General features: G+C 34.6%; 2 protein-coding genes across 4 annotated transcripts in view; both read left to right on the plus strand.

Moving 5' to 3' along the window:
* Window positions 1–383: 383 nt before the first annotated feature.
* On the plus strand, window positions 384–4,169 carry LOC120327546 (uncharacterized). The gene is made up of 4 exons (XM_039393867.2): window positions 384–823; window positions 1,322–1,362; window positions 1,964–2,160; window positions 2,870–4,169. The coding sequence occupies exons 1-4, from the start codon at window positions 727–729 to the stop codon at window positions 2,916–2,918; spliced, it is 384 nt and encodes a 127-aa protein (XP_039249801.1). The 5' UTR covers window positions 384–726; the 3' UTR covers window positions 2,919–4,169.
* An 18-nt stretch (window positions 4,170–4,187) lies between these two features.
* LOC120327533 (transmembrane and coiled-coil domains protein 1-like) overlaps window positions 4,188–18,913 on the plus strand; it is a 31,787-nt gene continuing 17,061 nt past the window's right edge. The window contains exons 1-3 of one of the 3 annotated variants that reach the window (XM_039393851.2): window positions 4,188–4,327; window positions 4,843–4,922; window positions 5,605–5,695. In XM_039393851.2, the coding sequence (XP_039249785.2) occupies window positions 4,271–4,327; window positions 4,843–4,922; window positions 5,605–5,695 (228 nt within the window). In that variant the 5' untranslated portion in view covers window positions 4,188–4,270. Of the gene's footprint in view, window positions 4,328–4,842; window positions 4,923–5,604; window positions 5,696–15,606; window positions 16,478–17,720; window positions 18,901–18,913 lie in introns of those variants that run through there. The other 2 variants (XM_039393850.2, XM_039393852.2) reach the window with 2 other exon arrangements.

Here is an 18,913-nt window from a genome sequence, read left to right on the forward strand (position 1 = left end):
CAACAACCTGTCATTTGAAATTACCGGTAGAAAAGTTTTGCCTAGTTTATCGCTTCTATTTCTAGACTAATTTCCGATTACTGCAATTAAACTAAAACTTCTAATACGACAAAATGATCGTTGAGTTATTCAAATCATACTTAAATTTTCGAAACACGGCTAAAAACTAGCAAATAACATGAAAAACGCGAAAATTAGATAATGTTTATGACCGTACCTGAAAATCTGTGTGAGTGATAAAAGTGATTGGACGACTGCTAAAACGTCTATTGTTACGTCACACATTGCATCTTGCTGATTAGCCAATGTTACGGAAGTAAACAAAGAAGTCGATGCTGATTGGGATAATTAATCAATGGGAAAACATTGGGCTGTTTCAGGCAACCACTGGTCGGGTTGTTATGGTTTCCCAAGCGAAGTTCATGCATAAGCCATCTGAGACAAATGACTGCTGGTTCCCATATTCGATATGCAGATGGGCGCGTACCTAACCACTGAGGGTCTGTGATTCAGTTGTCTTATAGGCCTTCCTTCCGGGAAATAAATAGGAAAATTCCATCCAAATGAAATAAATATTCTCATTTATTCCTGATACATTCGGTACATTGGAAGGAATACCCGGCATTTCTCCCGAGACTGCTTTTATAGGCCACTGTTTGTCTTCTGTCAGTCTCGCTGCGCTGCAGAGTGGCACTTCAGTCTTTTGAAGGGCATTTTGAATTAGCCATGGCCTCTGCTTTGAGAAGATTAGCTCTGCGATGGGATTCTAGAATTCAGGAAAGGTTGTCGCCAGGCTGGAAGAGTAAATGGAATCATCCTGCAGGTAAAGTCATCAAAAACATTTGGATTATACATCTGATCACAATACTGGTACAAATCACAAGCGTGTGATGCGGTTGTCTGGTTGCAAGGTTGTGCATTTCAATACTTAGACTTGCTAACATGCATTCCAAAAGTTATGATATATGGCTGGTTTTAAGTGGTAAACAACACAAGATAGACTGAAGGAGTGTTCGATTTTAGCATTCATGCAATAGTACGTATGTCTTTCATCATTCATTCTCCAGTTCTCATGATTATGATGGTTGGTAGAGGTTTACAGCAATATTGCTGTTGCTGCTCTGGGACAACAATATATATCTAACTTACACCTAACAAAATTATTTTTATGCATTATGCAGTAACCAGTAATGTATTCTTGAGTTGGTATAGCCAATATCTGTCTTTAGACAGTGTTTTTCTATTTTGTTCCCTTTTCCACCCACTGCAGGACTGTTTTATTACAGTTGAATTATATTAATTGATTGCAATATTATTCCAGGTCCAAAAACAGTCCATTTCTGGTCTCCTGTTGTTAAATGGGTAAGTTTGCACAATCTGCATTTTTCTAGCTTAAATTTGGATGAGAAATTCTGAATAATTTATTGGATGGACTTTAATTAACCAAATGGAACCTGGCACAAATCTGTCCTTCACCTCACTGAGATTAAAGTTAATAAATATGCAGGAGCTAATTCTGTGATACTTTTTCTTCCATTACTTCCGAACAATTCTCTATGAAAAACCGTTAAGAAGGTTTAAGGCCCTGGTTTTGATTAGAAAAATACTCATTATAGACTTACTGACATCTTATCACTGTTGTACCAACCTCCATACCCTGATATGCTTTATCTCCAGTGACAGTATAAATATTATTGTTGAAGTATTTTTTCAATATAACTGAAATTGAGGATCAATTGGCTTGTTATGTTTAAATTGCAATATATGACCTGCATATTACTGGAGTTTAAGAATTTGAGCTTCCTCGTTTAAATTTAGTTTACGATATTTTACAGATAGTTTGCGATACTATTTTCAGATAAATGACAAACTGTTTACCATTTGTTGGATGACTGGTTTTATTTGACAGCATATCTATGATAAAAATGTTTTCTGAGACATGTAACAATATTTAACATTTCAGGGTCTAGTCATTGCTGGGATGTCAGATTTCACAAGACCGGTTGAGGCTTTGAGTTTGAATCAGTCCCTCTCTCTTGCTGTAACGGGTTCAATCTGGGCTCGGTATTGTTTGGTCATTATTCCTAAAAATTATTTTCTTTGTTCCTGCAATGTTTTTCTTGGAGCTACCGGAATAACCCAGGTTGCCAGAATCATGATGTAAGTATGATATGTAAACTAATTTAAATTTATAAACATTCTTGTGTTATGTTACATCATCGTTGCTCCTATCTGGAGATGTGTAAAAAACAAGAATGGCTGAAAAGTAGAATTATTTTGGTAATTATAACGCTAATAAATTATCTCAATGTGATTTTATGCTGGGTGTGGACACCAATGGCTAGACTGGCGATCTGCTGATCTATGATGTATTATTTATGGCAACCAATTGGTAGTGTTTGGCAACATGTCAATCAATTTTTGAAAGTAGATTAAAAATAATACAACAAGATTGAGCTTGATTTTTTTTTTTTATGCAGTGATAAGATGTATTATATAAATAGTTCGTTAACAACTGATATATTTACTAAGTGAACATTTATGTTTTTATATAGGCTGTGTTGTTGTGCGATATATAGCAAAATGTAATATCATCTAACATCTAACACACCTTTGTTAATTTTATACCATTACTCTATTTTATTACCAGTCTTTGATTTGAAATGATAATTAGATTAAATTCAATAGGCACATTCAAATATATTTTCTAATTGATCTCTAATTATAGATTTTATTCAGCCGACAGGTACAAGTGTTAATGGGCATATATAAGCAATCAGAGATTGATGATTAGATATATATAGATATTTTACACCCCTTTATTCTGCTACTTATTGAGCTCAAGCATACCTCTTTCACATTGCCACAGACACAGGTCAAAGCAAAAAGATGGAGAATTGGAAGCTGACGAAACTTAATAATATGTTCACAATGGCAAATAGCACTGTGAAATAAAAGTGGAAATGATTTTTGGATTATTTGTTTGAAGCATCCTAAATTTATAATTTTTCAGTTTAATCAAGCCATGATGTGCCTTGATTTATTGATATTTGTTGTTGATCGATATATTGTATAATTGTATGTGATAATTGACTTTCCTATTCATTCATCAATGTTTCCAATTTATTATTTCATATACTGTTTAATTAGTGTTGGTTGGAATAATCAAACACAACTTCATGAAATTGTGATTGTATTTTCTTTTTAGACTTTTTCATGTCTTGTACCAATAACATTTGTTTTCTCAAGGTACAAATGATCGCATAGTTTTTGTCATCTTAGTAGTCGCATTTCTCAGTTTCAAGTGCCTGTGATATAGCTTTAAACAAACTTAAGCATAGTTTTCAAATCTTGTTTCTTGTGAAATTATTTTTATTTATGAAGCTTTTTAACCTGTTAAATTGTATAAATTGTTATACTTTTTCATTAAATGGTTTTTGGTGATTATGTTTTTTAATCTTTCTGTTCCAACATTTTATAATTAGAGGATGCAATTTCATGGTTGATATACTGATATTTAATTTCTTTTTAATTTCTTTTTGTTACTGATTTATATTTTAAATAATGGTTCAAGATGAATACTAATAAACTGATGGTTTCAATTCAATTTGAGTAATTAAATTTCAAATGGATAGTAGAAATAACTATTTTTATTATTATTACAACTACATTTCAGTGAGCTGGAATTGATAATATTTTTTGTGTAAAACTGCCAAATTAGAAAGCAAAATATTTATTTATATTGATTTATAAATGACATTTGACATGTATTGCAAATTTTTGACTGTTTCGTGAAATGTGAATATTTACCTGATATGACTGTCAATGAACAAAACTATTATTCTTTGTTATTGTGTATTATACAGGATGCTATTTGACCTAGCGTGACATACTTTTCCGGGTTAATTTGACTTATCCAGTATAATGTATCGTTTGTATTGAACATAATTTATTTGGGATGTCCTGGTTAGGATAAGTAATTAACCTTTCATCGACACTCATAATATTTATGCAAACTGCAAACAAACATAATAATGCGGGTGTATCAAGGTTACCTAGTGCATCTATTTCTTGCTTCCTGTGTGTATTTCATGCCCATAAATTTTATATCAGGAGGCATATTATCGACAGTGTGAATAATTTTGTAATGATTTTATTTTGAATTGCAGTTAGGTATAGTAGGGAATTATTAAGTTTGTTTAAAAAAGCAATGTTATGTGAAGGCTGAATCTATTGTACATAATGCTAGAGATGATCAGATTCTGATTAAATGAAGAAAGTTCATAGCTTCAAGAAATTAAAGGCCACTAGAGGATCTCCTGTGCAGGTGCTTTTGCTGGCAGATTTTTTGTTATTAAATGAAACTCATCTGTTTTTACCAAGCATTACTCTTTCAGTTAAATATTGCCAGTAAGCATTTTGCAGGATATTTTATGCCATCCAGTGTAAAATAGTCATTGGGAAAATTCAGTAGCCTATTGCTTTATAGATGCTTAATATCTGGATTACTCAATCTTCTTCAGGTTATTGGTTTTTATTCAGATGGTGTTCAAATCACTTCATATTGATAATTCTTACAGTGGTGCCTCAGAATAGAATTATATCAGAGCACTGTTTGTTCTCTTCACATTTTATGGTTATATCACACCTACTTTCTGATTAAATTGGTTATGTCATACCTACTTTCTGATTAAAATTTAAGATCAATTGTATCGGACCTATTAGAAAATGGTTTAATTCCTAAATGGCAACATAGGAAGTACAATTGATGGATGGATCATATTGTGATATATACATGTGTAGGTGTAGTACCGTAATTGTTTTGCATATTCCCAATTTTAGAGTCATTTTTCAACTGATGAAACATCGGTACACCATGATGCGTCAACGTCCAAATTTCATAGTTCATCTTCAAGACCAAGGTTTGAATTATTCATGTAGTGTTAGTAATATTTAGCTAGGAAGCATATATACTGATATTTTAGTTTTTACCATCCTCATTGTGTGTGAGAGCACTAACAGTTTGTAATTTTTTACTTCACCGACGCAGTTTTCAGTTTTTGCCCAAATTGGAGATACAGAATTATAAACTAGAATGGTTTTATACTCTTGTCTACTCATTTCACTATGAATTCTGAGCGACTCACTTTTCACTTACAAAACAAATCATTGCTTCATTTATACACCTTGACAATGACAACAAATCTTTCTAGAAACCTTTCCGAAGCACAGCAGTCATAATAAAATATATATATCTATTCAATTTTCAGCAGGATTCATTGTTGCACCATTCTGATTGCTATTTTTAATGCACTTGGCAATCATCTATCACAATGAAAAACTTTATATTGACATGACCTATAACTGACAATATTGGTTAGAAAATCTTGTTCCAAGAATTTTGTAATAAAATTTTTTTTATCAACATTCTAGATTTGATCAACTTTTTACATTTTGGTCCCATTGTCAGTTTCTAAACAATTTAACAAACCTTGCACTTAGCATTTTTTATAACAAAGAAAAATAAAGAAAAGCTGATTCATTGCTTAATTGTGGAATGTGTAGTTTATGGTCAATGCATATTTTGTATTGTATTCACTTCAGGTCGGTGAGTGCAGTTTCAGCCTCATCTGCATTTGCATCTATAGCTGCTATTGATGGAGGACTTACAATGAAGTTTTCAGATGCTTATCGAGTAAGAATCTATTGTTTATACGTGTTTTCATAGGTTTGTATTTCGATCTTTAAGTCAAGTTTCCTGTGCTATGCGATTTTCAGAAAGACAGCCATATTAGATTAACTTTGGTTTTGTTTAGTCTTTTGTTGCATACTCGCTGCTTTTGCCATTTGTTTTTATATGCTAGTACTTGACATGATATTGATACATGATCATTTGTCATTTTGAAGTAAGTATTGATTTTTTTTGCATAGAAGATATGGAATTGTACAATATATGCATAATAAAAATCAAATAACAGTGACAGTATGCAATCTGATTACATACTAAGTACAATTGCAGTTACTGTTATATCAATATTGAAAACTAAGATACATTTTTTCAAGTAAGAATATTTGAAAACAGTATCTTATGTTTGTATTGAGGAGTTCGGATGCTTTTCTATAAAATACCATTCAATCCTGTGATGGATTGTACCAAGGTGAAATGCCTAAAATTAATTCTTGAAATGTGAAAAAAAAACATTTTCCATCATATTTATGATGTCATGTTAAATGCTAACAAATTTCTAAATTTTCTCTCAATGTATGGCTCCTATTTTACAAAAAATTTGGAATAATCTTACTAATAATAAACAGGAATGTATCTGAAGGTGATACTCTTGTACATTGTATTTGATATTCTATGGTTCATCTCCATTGCGACGCCCACAGGGATGGTTTATTATGAAATTAATATTGGAAAGTGGAAGTCAAATATGACAGACCCCTTATGTTATTGAGTACACAATGTATGATGTCAGAAATATAGTGTGCGTTATAATTCTTTAGAATGGATATTCTATTTACACATGTGGCATTGTGTATATTGTGTTTACTCAACATATATTACAGAAGACAGTTATAAATTTTATACACTTTCAACTTAAGTGATCTGTAAAATGAGGCTTGGAGTTGGTTTTGCGGAAATAAAAGTGCTTGAAATGATGTTCTACTTTGACTTTTCCAATGATGCATTTATCATTATGTTTGTTTCCCACCCAAGGCTATACTCATAAAATGTACAGTTCCCATAAAACGTAGTTATCATACAAACCATCATAAATTAATGATTTACTTATTTATGAGCTACCGTATTGTGTTGTGTATGTCGTTACTGTTTTACGTCACTAAATTTATTAGTTCTTGGTAGGCAAGTGGAGAAGTTGCCACATTTTTATTGGAAGAACCCCATGCTGCGTGTTCAGCTTATCAGATACTTGGTAACCAATTGTTGGTACGGGGATTGTTTTCAAATTCAATATACAACACGAAAGGCATGGTTCCTGAGCTGAATGATATTCCCAAGATAAGATTAATTAATTTCAGTCTGACGGCCAATCATTTCAGAAATCGAACTTGTTTTTATTTGTCACTGATTATAATTCGGTTGTATATCCTGCTTCAAGTAGTAATCAGTCAGTCGCACGACTATTTTCACTGGACCGTAGTTGCTTTTATCAGCAATGCCTTTTAGAAAGTTTCTGCAGGGATTCCCATACTTCCCTCATGCAACTTCAAATTTGACGGAAGATAATTGGAAGCTTCGTGAATTCATCTTTGTGATACTAGTTTTCTCATAAGTGATTCATGATAATGTTAGGACCGAGCAGAAATAGCACTTTAACAATATGCAATATGCGTTCAAAACTTGTAGTTTTCCTATTCCCACAAAATATTTTCCAAGACACGAAGCAATATAGAACGAATGGCATTACGTGCGCGATCGTTATCTCGTACTAATGAGTGTGATAGGCCCGGAACTTTGGCGCAAATATATTTGAACATGCAGATATTAGTAAACAGTTTATTCAACGTAAAAACATTACTCTTTGAGGGTTTATTTATAATCATGTTAGGGCGTCATATCGTCTAATAATTAACGCATTGCAAAAATGACGCGTATATCAAATCAACTCTATCGAGTTGACAGTTTCAAGAGGCAGAGACCGCATGCGGCGAAAAGCTACTGTATTTCAAAAACGTCACTCAACTGCTTTAGCCAATTTTCTTATTGTTCTCTAGCAAATTTCAATTAAAAAAATGCTCTTGACTTTTCCCTAAGCGCCATCTTCGATTCAAAGAATTGTCCTCGACTTGTTTTTGTGTTCACACACTGGTATGTAGACAATTAATTACATTGGGATAATGCGCCGCTCCAAATCAGCAAATATTTTATTGTTGTATTATTATATTTTGCGGGCGACACAGAAAGCAAACTCCATGTTCGAAATCCTTGACCTCAAAACACCCAAAAAAAATTCGCCTCACAATTTTTTGTGCGAATAGCATATATAGACCCCTTTACAATGTCAGAATATCGCGTATATATGCTCACTTTTATTCGTTCCAGAGGATTAGGTTGCAGTTGCCATCCACACTAGTATGGCCTCATGTTTGCACCCCATCTCATTTGCTATTGGTGCCATCTGATTCCAACATGAATCAAATTAGTTTCCTTTTGTTATTTGCAATGTATTTTCTTGTGATACGTTTGTATTATTCTTTTATGTGAATAAATTAGTGGTCCCCAACCTTGTATGTTTCGGGACCCCCTCCCGGAGGCTTTTAGCGCTCGTAGACCCATATTCACCTTTCCAAAAATACGAACATTGCGTACAGTCGAGGCCATCTCTAAATACTTTGGCAAAGTTACATTCGTCCCAATTCGGTTGCTTTGTAATATTTGAAATTTAAATGTATTTTCTGCGTTTATAGTACGTTTGTGACGGCTATATCGCAGTCTTATGAAACTGTCGTTACAAGTATAGGCTCTGTTCACCATGACCTGTTGGTTAGTTGACTTGCCACTACAGTTGGTTAGTTGACTTGCCACTACAGAAGGTTAGAATTCGCAGAGCACAGAGGTTATTATTTTGATTGGTAGATTATGACCAATTAGACTATATGACCAAACACAAGAAAGTGAAAATACCCTGTATCTGAAAAAAACTTTTCTCGTACCGGTAATGCAACTTGGAAGACCGGAGGATTTTGTTATAAAGGGAAATGCATGCAAACGAAATCGCAATAAAATCAATTTTGTATTGTAACTAAGGATGCTAAGTATGATTACTTACAAGCATTCGATTCTTATCCGATTCCTAAATTTTCGATTCCGAATCTCGATCCCTGAACATAGCTCCGCTGAGCAAAATGCTCTTTCGGAAGCAGCGGATGTTGATGGAACACAGAGGTACTTTTGGACGACAACTGCGATGTATAGATAAGAATTTTTGTTTTGTTGCCACCATTGCAACATTTCTTCTTGGATCGCTGATATGCCAAAATTTCTGTCATTTAAATATTTTGATATCTCGACTGAAGCCCCCACCTCCCTGGTCAATTCACCAATGTCGTCGCCCCTTACTTCAAAGCTGCCAATACCATCATTGATGAGATTTTCAATATATGCTTAATTCGTTCTATTGGAGAGCTATTTTGCTATTTCGGTCTGCCGGATTGCGGGGTAAACATTTTTGTACTCGAAATTGCAACAGTCGTTTCACTTTTCCTAGGGCATCTTGAATCAAATAAATAGGAGTTATGAACGCAATAGGAAAGACAAAAAATATACGAATGAAATGTGGCACGTGTCCTTGACCCGCCCAGACGAGCGAGTGGGATAAGAGTGTAGAAATATAGTGAAGTTAGTGGCGTCGTAGCAGCTTCACATAGCGATTCATACATATATGTGTCACAAAACGTTATACTTTGTTTGCAATCCAAGCTTTAACACCTAAGAATCGATTCCAAGTCACCGGAATCGATTCCAGTCGAATCCACAAAGAATCGATTCTAAAATCGAATCCGGAGTCGATTCCGCCATCCCTAATTGTAACACCCTCTCTAACTGATCTGTGGCATGCTTGCCCCATATGGTTTTATTTTAGCTACTTCCTGACTGAAAAATTGTAGCGGTATCTAGCATATCTGTCACGAGGATAGCATGTAAAGCTGGCTGTTTCATCAATTAAGGTATGGAGACCTTAATCTTCGTTCAACATCATGTTGAACTTCACTGGGTGTCGCCATGGAGCAGAAGCGAACGCCCGAACCTGTGGGGAAAATCAGAATAAATAGAAAAAATGGGAAAAACATTGGAAATATGTCTTGTTTTCTGTCTTGATTAAATGCAAAGGTTTTCATGAATTTGTTCTACGTATGAAGTCGCGATAGCGGTTTACATATTTTTCCTTATGTTGATTGCGTGCTAATTTTGCGTAGTCAATTATTGTTTTATATAGTGGCTTGGATAAACCCACGTATTATGCGTCGTCATGCGTCTATTACATATCCTTTAGATACCTATTTTATACTTTTTACATACCAACTGCGTCGACTATTTTTGTGATAGGTTCATGGCGTGCGTTAGGTGCTACGTCATTCAATTAATTTTGTCGTCTGCATTCTGCAATTAGGTTAGTTATTACTTATTGTCTAGTTTATTATACGATTTAGCCTTGCGTGTGCGCAGCAGAAGGCGTTTGAGTAGCATTCTTGGCGCGCTACTTTGTTTCCGCATAACACACGTTTTGTGAATTACTAATTTCATATTACAGCGCTACTTTTCGTAATAGATAGAATGTTGTTTTCATTTCATCATAGTTCTTTTTGAGGGGAAAATGGAAGTGACCTGATTTACAACATGCTGCAGACAAATTTAGATAATAGTATTTTCAGGTTTGTATTGTAACTGAGTTTTTCATTAATAATAGGATATACTGAATCTCTCAAGTACGTCACACGAAGGGTGTATTTCTAGCATCTATTTTATATCGAAACTTTGTAGTAACAGTTCAGTAAAGTTTTTTTTTTGAAAGTTCCACAGTCACAACGGGTAGCATTGCCCCCTAAGGTTCGATTAATGCTTTGCTATAAGGTGCCATTATTCTCACTTTGTCGGATTTTTTTTTCCTATCGCTGGTGAAAATTTGAAAGTCGGTAGTCTGAATCTGTATTACTTCCTGCAAAATAAATCTAGAAGTGTCTGCTGACTATGTATGTGTCACCTATTCAATATATTTATGGTTTTTCTAAATGATTAACGGTTGAAGAATTGCAGCAGTAAATCCGATATGACGATAGGTAAATTGTGTTGTATTGAAATATTTATACAGTTGAGTTATGTTATGTTTTGATAGGACTTTCAAAGTTTTTGCACGTCTGACTTCGGCACTGACCTAATATTTCCTGCGAGTTTGTAGGTTTGAGCGTTCCCTATTTACGCATTGTCGTGGTAGAAAAACGTGTCACCGAACGATCGAAAATGTTCACTGGTACTACTACGTAGGCGTCCATTATCATTAAACTTTGTTTTCAGTCGGAAGTAGTATTGTTTGCGCGAGTTGATTATCAGATATTTGAATGCATATAATTGTGTCTGATAAAATAACACAGACATATCGCGCGCGCTATGTACTGTTGGTAAATTAGGAAATAATTTAACTTCGATGGATTTGGTTTTTAACGGTCGAGCTCGGCTAGATCATGAGTGGTTACCATCAGTGGAGTGGAACTATCAAATGAGAAAATGCTTGGATAACAAAATTTCATGATCGATTCTGCTTAAGGTGTGATTATTCTGCAGATTGCGATGTAGAATTGCTATTTAATGATGATAGACAGAAAGTAATTTCCGTATTGAGCTTGTTTAATTGGCGATGTTATTTTTATGTCGGCTTAGGAAATAAACTGCGGATCACGGTTTAAGATAACTTTTCTTATATTCTGATCGATTATTGACGAAAAGCAAATCTTTATTGTTGAATTCTTTATGAAATGTAGCCGTAATCGATTCATACCAAAAGGTTTTGTCATGGGCATTGATGTAGTTGTCGATACGGACCCAAGTCACTATATAAATCTATAAAATCGATCAAAACACTATTCAGTGCTAGGATTTATTAAGGTCAATGCAGTTAATGTTAGAGAATAGAGCAAGTTCGCTCGTCATGTAATGTAGTATTTTAGGGCGAACGGGGAAACGTACTCGGGTAGGTTGACAATACGGAATTGTAAATATACACAGCACTTTACAACGACTAGCCGACTGACTGTTTTAGTCGTCTGTAGAAGACAATAGGGAATTGCTATATTTATTGCTTCCGAACGCAACCACAGCATTTTTGGTATGCGTTTCTCTCTGGCTTTCAGTAGCAATTTTTGACGGACCTTTCGGAAGTCGTACCTCAAAAAATAATTACTTAGGTTATGTACACGGGTCACTAATGCAGAGAGTGAAATCCTTCATGATCCATCTGGATATAATGTCCTGGTAATGCGGTTGGGGGAATAGTATACTTGTATTTTATTTAAAGATTATTTAATGTATCGTAGTACCTATATTATATGTATATTGCATGTACATATATATTATATATTGAATAGATATATTAATATATAGTACATAAGTGTAAGGCAGTTTTTTGTTACTTCATGTCCTCACCTAGTTAAAGTTAGTCCAGCTAGCAACTATCCGTAATCAAAGTTAGGTTAACCAGTAAACAAAGAACTCATTTAGTTGGCTTACATAAAGTGAACCCGTAATAGATCTAGTTAGCTCCATGGCATTAAATTTGATTTGTAAACCCGTTGTGTAAATTATTTTTGAAAAATCAAAAATGTTTCATTTCAAAACCAACCAGGTGCAAATTAAAATGTTTATGAGTTTATTCTTGATGAATTATAGTTCATTATACAGAAGAACTTCAAACAGGTTTAGTTGAAGTTGAATCTGAAACTTTTTTTAATATACAGGCTATTCTAAAATATCATGCGGAAAACCGTTTTTTTAATTAGTGATTGTGTTGCATGGTGCCACAAGATTAGATAGTCAAAGTGTTAAATAAGTATTCGAATTCGCCAGGTTGTACAAGTTGTTATTTGTCATTTGTTGATTATCATTTATCTGTGTGGTCGTTTAGTGTCATTAACATTCAGATGTATTTCCGGAAATTACATAATTTCCTATAAGCCGTGAATATCCAAATCATTGGCTATTCATTCACCTTTTCAAGAGTAATATTTGTATAATCAGTTGTTCGATCAGTTTGTGCCTTGCCCATTTCCATGGTGTATCATACTAACGCCATCAGTATTAGGTGATATGTTAGGTTGTTTTTAGATTAATTATAAATTTTATAATATACAGAAAGGTACAAAAAATAAATTATATAATAAGATATGCATATGGAATTTGATTTACTGATTCTAAGTTTAAGCAATTTCTTGATGTCTAAGATGCATTTAATATTTGGTAAATGATGAGGGATTATACAATGATATGAACGTTGCATAATCCCGACTATACTTCGGACTAAAATACTATTATGCAATTATTTTATTCATTTCTCGCGAAAATACTGAAAATCATAGATAAACCCGGTAATAATACCACTACTCAATTATTTGAAGTTATTTAAAATTTATTTGTTCGTCAATATGATAAATAAAAATTATATGTGAAAAGTACGGAGTTTTTGGAGTTACCTTCCAAGTTCTATTTTTGCTTAAAACTGGTCTAGCAGCGTTCTCTATTCCCGAAACTCCAGAAACTTTAAAAGTATTCGCATTGCTTATTGGAAGTTACGAAGTGACCAGTTGGACAATGAGGTAAAGAAGGCTTCTCTTTAGGGACCTGTGATTTCTTTGCGAACTTGTTTTTTTGTTTGTCAAATGTCAACTTGGTCTTACGACGACTTATCGATTTATTGGCGAAATTTCTTTTCTAATGATAGTTGGAATGCTTAGTAAGTTTTGAATGTAGTTGCTTAATCGCAGAATGTTGTATCTGATTTGGCCATCTTATCTTTATTACACGATATATTCCCTAGTGCGCTGAATAATTTTAACCTTTCCTCACAATTTATTCTGACCTTGAAGACCTTATATTGTCGATACGTTGAATTTGAATATTGTGAGTTGTGACGTTTCTTATGGTTGGAATCACGTCACTTCGTTTTTGTTTTGAATTCTATTATTTTAATTTTTAGTTTTCCAAATTATCATCACAAAATTAGGTAATGCGCCACTGCCCGACAAGTATATTTTTTGATCAAGGCTGCGTACACGATATCCACCAACACTTGAACAGAATAGATAATGGGCGTTTTTTTATAGTCCAGTGCCTTTATTAATGGACGTAAAATTGATTTAACGTCATGAAATTAGTGTTCATCCAAGTAAACCTGGACTGGTGTGACATTTGCTTTTAGGATAAAAAGTAGAGAGCATGGTTGATGTTTTCAATAATATTTATTCTTAATTGTGGAAAAACTAATCAATTTTACTTTTAGCTGACTTTGCGCCATGTTAGTTGCCGTTTGTTGGAAAGACGATTTTTGAAATTACCTTACGATTTTTAATCTAATTAGGCAGAATTCTTTTACTCCATTTGACATATCTTGGATTCTGATGAAACTTAGGTAAGGATAGTTAGTTAGGCAAATATGAGAATGATCACAAAGGTATTATATTCTCTAGTCACAAAAATATTTTGCAAAATTTCATATCTCAAATAATGAAAAATGGATTAGTTCAAACGTTAGTACAAATACCTTCATTTGTATTTGTTTTTTAATCTTCAATATATTCTGGCAATACATTTAACTTGTACTAGTTTATAATGTATGCATATTTATATATGAATTACAGTAATACTAAATAAGTTAAAATATTTGTAAATTCAACGTAAAATTTCTTCACCCAAAACTTTCTCCCCTGTTGGAAAACCTAGTGCTATTCGGTAACGCGTCCATGCTTGGTAGCCGTTTTGCTTCTTTTTTGTAGTCAGTGCAGTGAAATTCGGGAATCATTTAGGTACACGCTACTCTAATCAACTCTGTAGTAGTCTATACTCTATAGTCTATACCAGTGGTCGGCAACCTATTTTGAGTGACGGACCGGTAAAGCCTGACCAAAACTTTGGCGGACCACCTTAACACAAATGAACTAAGTTTATGTGATAAATTACACGCATCAGAAAATTTACGTGAACACCATATTCTAAAACAAAGATGATGCTATTTAATGCGAGATCTGCGTTTGTTTGCTGGCATTAACTGTTCCTAATTCGGCGATATGGTCGACATTGATACACGTAACGTGTTTTTTATTTACATGGCTTTTGTAGTTGTGAATATTGAAATCCCGGCCTCACATAAATACGATGTCGGGAAAGATAGCAATGCCTGTGAAGCTATGTCTGGGTATTCATTTAAGAGTTTTGACCAAACGACCGCAATCATTTTAAATTTCAATCAACTGCCTTGTATGAGACAAATCTCATAGTTGATTCGTAAGGGTTATTTATGAAGGGATTTCGTATCCATTCCTTTAAAATTCTTGGGTCGTTTGCGCTAGGAAAGTAGCGTTCAAACGCTTCTATAACAAAATCCAAGTTAGCTACGAGCCAGCAGTCACGTTGTTAGCGAGAATGATTTTGTTTGAGAGATCTTATTCGAACTGATGTAAGACTTCTTATACAGACGCAGAGGACGCAATTGGCGCAGCATTATTGCGACATACTAGCATGGCAATTGATTGGGAAGTCAATTTTGTTGCTTTTCGTTTGTCTGGTTTGCTGTTATTTAGTCGTGGAGATTGTGGTTGCTAAATTGTAAAAGTATTATTGAGTCCTTGTACGTTTTAGGTTACTATTCTGCGGACTGGTAGTAACCTTTCCGCGGACCGGCGATGGGCCGCGGCCCGGTGGTTGCCGACCACTGGTCTATACAATACAAAATAATTTAAAATGTAAAGAATTTAATGTTTACTATGCAGGTCATATTGATTCCAATTCATATTTACCTCTGACTGACTGTGAAGTAGATGCAGTTAGGCGATATGTTCTAGTAGTCAATAAACTCATTGTTTTGTTATTTTTATTATTCGAGAAATACTTATACACGAATTTAAACTCATTGATACGGAGTTAAAACGACCGTATTGCACGGATTAGGTGTGATAATCCTATAACAATAATATGCCGTCAAAAAAGCGACTCGCTAGGAAGGGTCCGTCGTCCACTTCATTACCTGAGTGGCCAACAAGCTCTTCTATAGCGGACAGAAGGAAAAGAGAGTTCGTTGTGATTACACCACCAAGTATTGATATGGAAGAACCTTTTCAATGGGAAACTAACGCAGAAGAAACGGAAAGCATGGACGATTCAGATTTAAGCATCTCATCATTAGCGGATAGTGACTCAGTTGTTGATATTTCATTGGATTATAGCCAAAATGACCAAATAAAACAAGCAGCAGCAGAACAAAAATTATCTGATGATAGTTTACTGAATCTTAAGAAACCACTCTCAATCAGTCGTAGTTGCGGAAACATTTCGACAAAGTATTCGTATGCTTGTAAGGAAACTGATAGTAAAAGTTTACAAGTGCCGAAACGTCATAAAACATTGAGATCCCAATCGGCCGAATATTGCAAAAATCGATTACCGAAATTCTTATTTCCGACAAACCAAACTTCTTTGCGTGACGCTGTAAACAACTCTGAAGAAATTGCAGTTAATCAGAAGAGAAGTCAAACTCCACAACCCAGGCGGAAATATTTATCCAAATCTCGATCTTCTTCTCCGGTGAATTTTTCAATCGCAGGATCCCAAATTTTTAAAGGTACTCTCGGGGAAACTTCTTTAGAAGGCACCAAGGCTGCATGGGCACGTACTTTGCGTTTCTTGACCCGCAGACAAATGAGTGATTCCACTTCCTCAGCAAATGCGACACGCGATTTTATATGGCATGATGTAAGTCTCTTGCATTTATTAACATACTTTTCTTTAGCATTGAAGTACGATTCAATGATTTGATTTCAATAAACATTCCGAAGCCAGCTAGCCTTTCGCGAGAAATTGAAGACCATATTTCCGCATTGTTCAAATCGTTCTGTAGTTCAATTATGCATGTATATATCATAGAATCATTGGCATTTAACTTGTTTATTTCCGCGTTTTTGTTAGTTTTGCTATTGGGTAAAATCGTTTTTATGCTTAAACTAAATGACGAAATGCTAAGAGTGCGGTTTTAGTGACGAGCTGTATAACCACAATGTCACTGAAAATCTGGAACAGATATGTAATCAGTTGTAGTATGCGTGTTGTCTCTACTGCTACCGGGAATTAAATAGATAAGGTAATATTGGTTATCGGTTTTATGTGTAGCCAGATGAGTTTCATATACTACACCTTTAGTTTAGTGAATATAAGCGAGCCGAGGATAGTTGTTATCAATTTCTGTGCTTCGTTGTTTTGTCATTAACCGGATAACTTATACATGAATGCGTGTACAGTAATAAAAAGCAATAAGGCTTACATGAGATGAGCATTGTATTACTGTGCTTGCGCATGCGTTGTAAATTTATAAGTAGCCTCGTCCGTTCAGAATAAATGAAGTTATGATCGATATTATTGAACATACTTACTTGAACCCCCAATTTAATTTAGTATTGAATTATCGGACGCGTTTATTGCTATGCTATGTTCATTGCTATAGAAGTAAAACTGCTGAACCGTGAAGAATAGCATTCATGTGTGAAGACATGTTTACAACTTATTTGTCAGGGATAAGCAGTTGGCTGTAAGAACCAGTTGTTATAACTAACAGTAGCATTTTTAAATTGGTTGACTAGAAAGGGAGTCATACTTTTATCACAAGTCGCGAGTACATTTGCGCAGTATTTATATTCTTGTTCTTAGAGTAAATATTCAACACGGGTCTGTAAAGAGATGGCAATCCTATTTGATTTAAATGGAATATTAAACGGGTGAAGTTATTTAGATAATGACGCTTGTTTGTGCCAATTCAACAAAATCCACCTACACTGAGTACTTTAATCCAGTTATCTCTATAATTAGTGATGTTTGGTTGAAAACAAAATATGGTTATGCCCTGAGGCTTTGATGCATACGACATATACCAATGCTATAGAGGTCGGACTTATGGTAGGAGCTATAGGAGTCAAATTAGGGTGTTTATTTAAATATAAAGCATATTTGCGAGTGCTCCTGACGATATATTTTAAACGTATATGCGAATGGTTTTGCCCTTGGGATTTGATGCACACGATGTATCCTAGTGCCATTGAGGCAAGAGAATATGATCGGACGTATGGTGGTAACTATAAGAGTCAAGTTAAGGTGTTGAGTTGGAGTGTAGTATACTTGGGTGTGAAGCATATTTGCTCTTCCTTGACAAGGGGTTTTAAATAGATGAGAGATACAGTACAGCCTATCGCTTTCGCCAACAATCGTATTAAAATATGAACGTCTTGTGGATTTTCGATATTAAACATGCTTTGTTTTTCGCTTTGTCAAACTTATGTAATTTGAATAAATGCCAGATAAGCATCACGCTACGCCACGCCCAAAAATTGATTTTTCATTAATCAGCTCTGCAAAACTAAAAGAAGTACGAAAGACAGGCCATCAGGTTATCCATCTTTCGCCGCCTTCATATCGATCAACACCCTAAGTTAGAAAGTATTACCATGCCTGCTGCCTAACCTTGTTATTTGATCATGCGTGTCATAGAAGACAGCAATCTTAGACTATCTGCGGTCACATTCGAGGTTAGAGTCCAAATTGTTGTATCGCTCAACAACATATCGTTCTACCAACGCTGAGGCTTATGCGGTTTCTGGAATAACTAAGTTTTAAAGTTGCAGTCGCACGCGTGCTTGGGAGTTCTATTAGTGAAATATTACCGCTGAATTATTGTTTTTGGAATAACAATATAGTGGGTTTAACAGTAACACCCAAGGGATTGTTCGTTGTCTGTGCGGTTTGGCTCAGGCCGAATTGGGTAATCTTTGCTTTTGATACATTTTCCATGTGGAGAATATTTTTATGAGCTTGTCATTGGGAAACCATTTATTGTAACGGTAGAATGATCAGGATAGGAGTTTTTTGCAGGAGTTATCGTTGTTATCTGAACCAGACTTGCGGTTATCTTCTGAGGAATTGGTATTGAATAAATAATACATAATCTTGTCAGTAGGGCGATTTTTCCTGTGGTGATTATTGTCAGTCTGAAAGATCATAATTATGCTCTATCAAGGGCTAGTTTTCTCATAGTGAAAAATTCAATTACGCTTTATAGATAAGTTGCAATCTATATAATAAGGAAGATGGCATTCAACATATCTGACGCAATTGACGACATTCTTTTGGAGGTAATTACGTAAA

This window comes from Styela clava, chromosome 7, assembly GCF_964204865.1.
Source record: "Styela clava chromosome 7, kaStyClav1.hap1.2, whole genome shotgun sequence".
Taxonomy (NCBI): Eukaryota; Metazoa; Chordata; class Ascidiacea; order Stolidobranchia; family Styelidae; genus Styela; species Styela clava.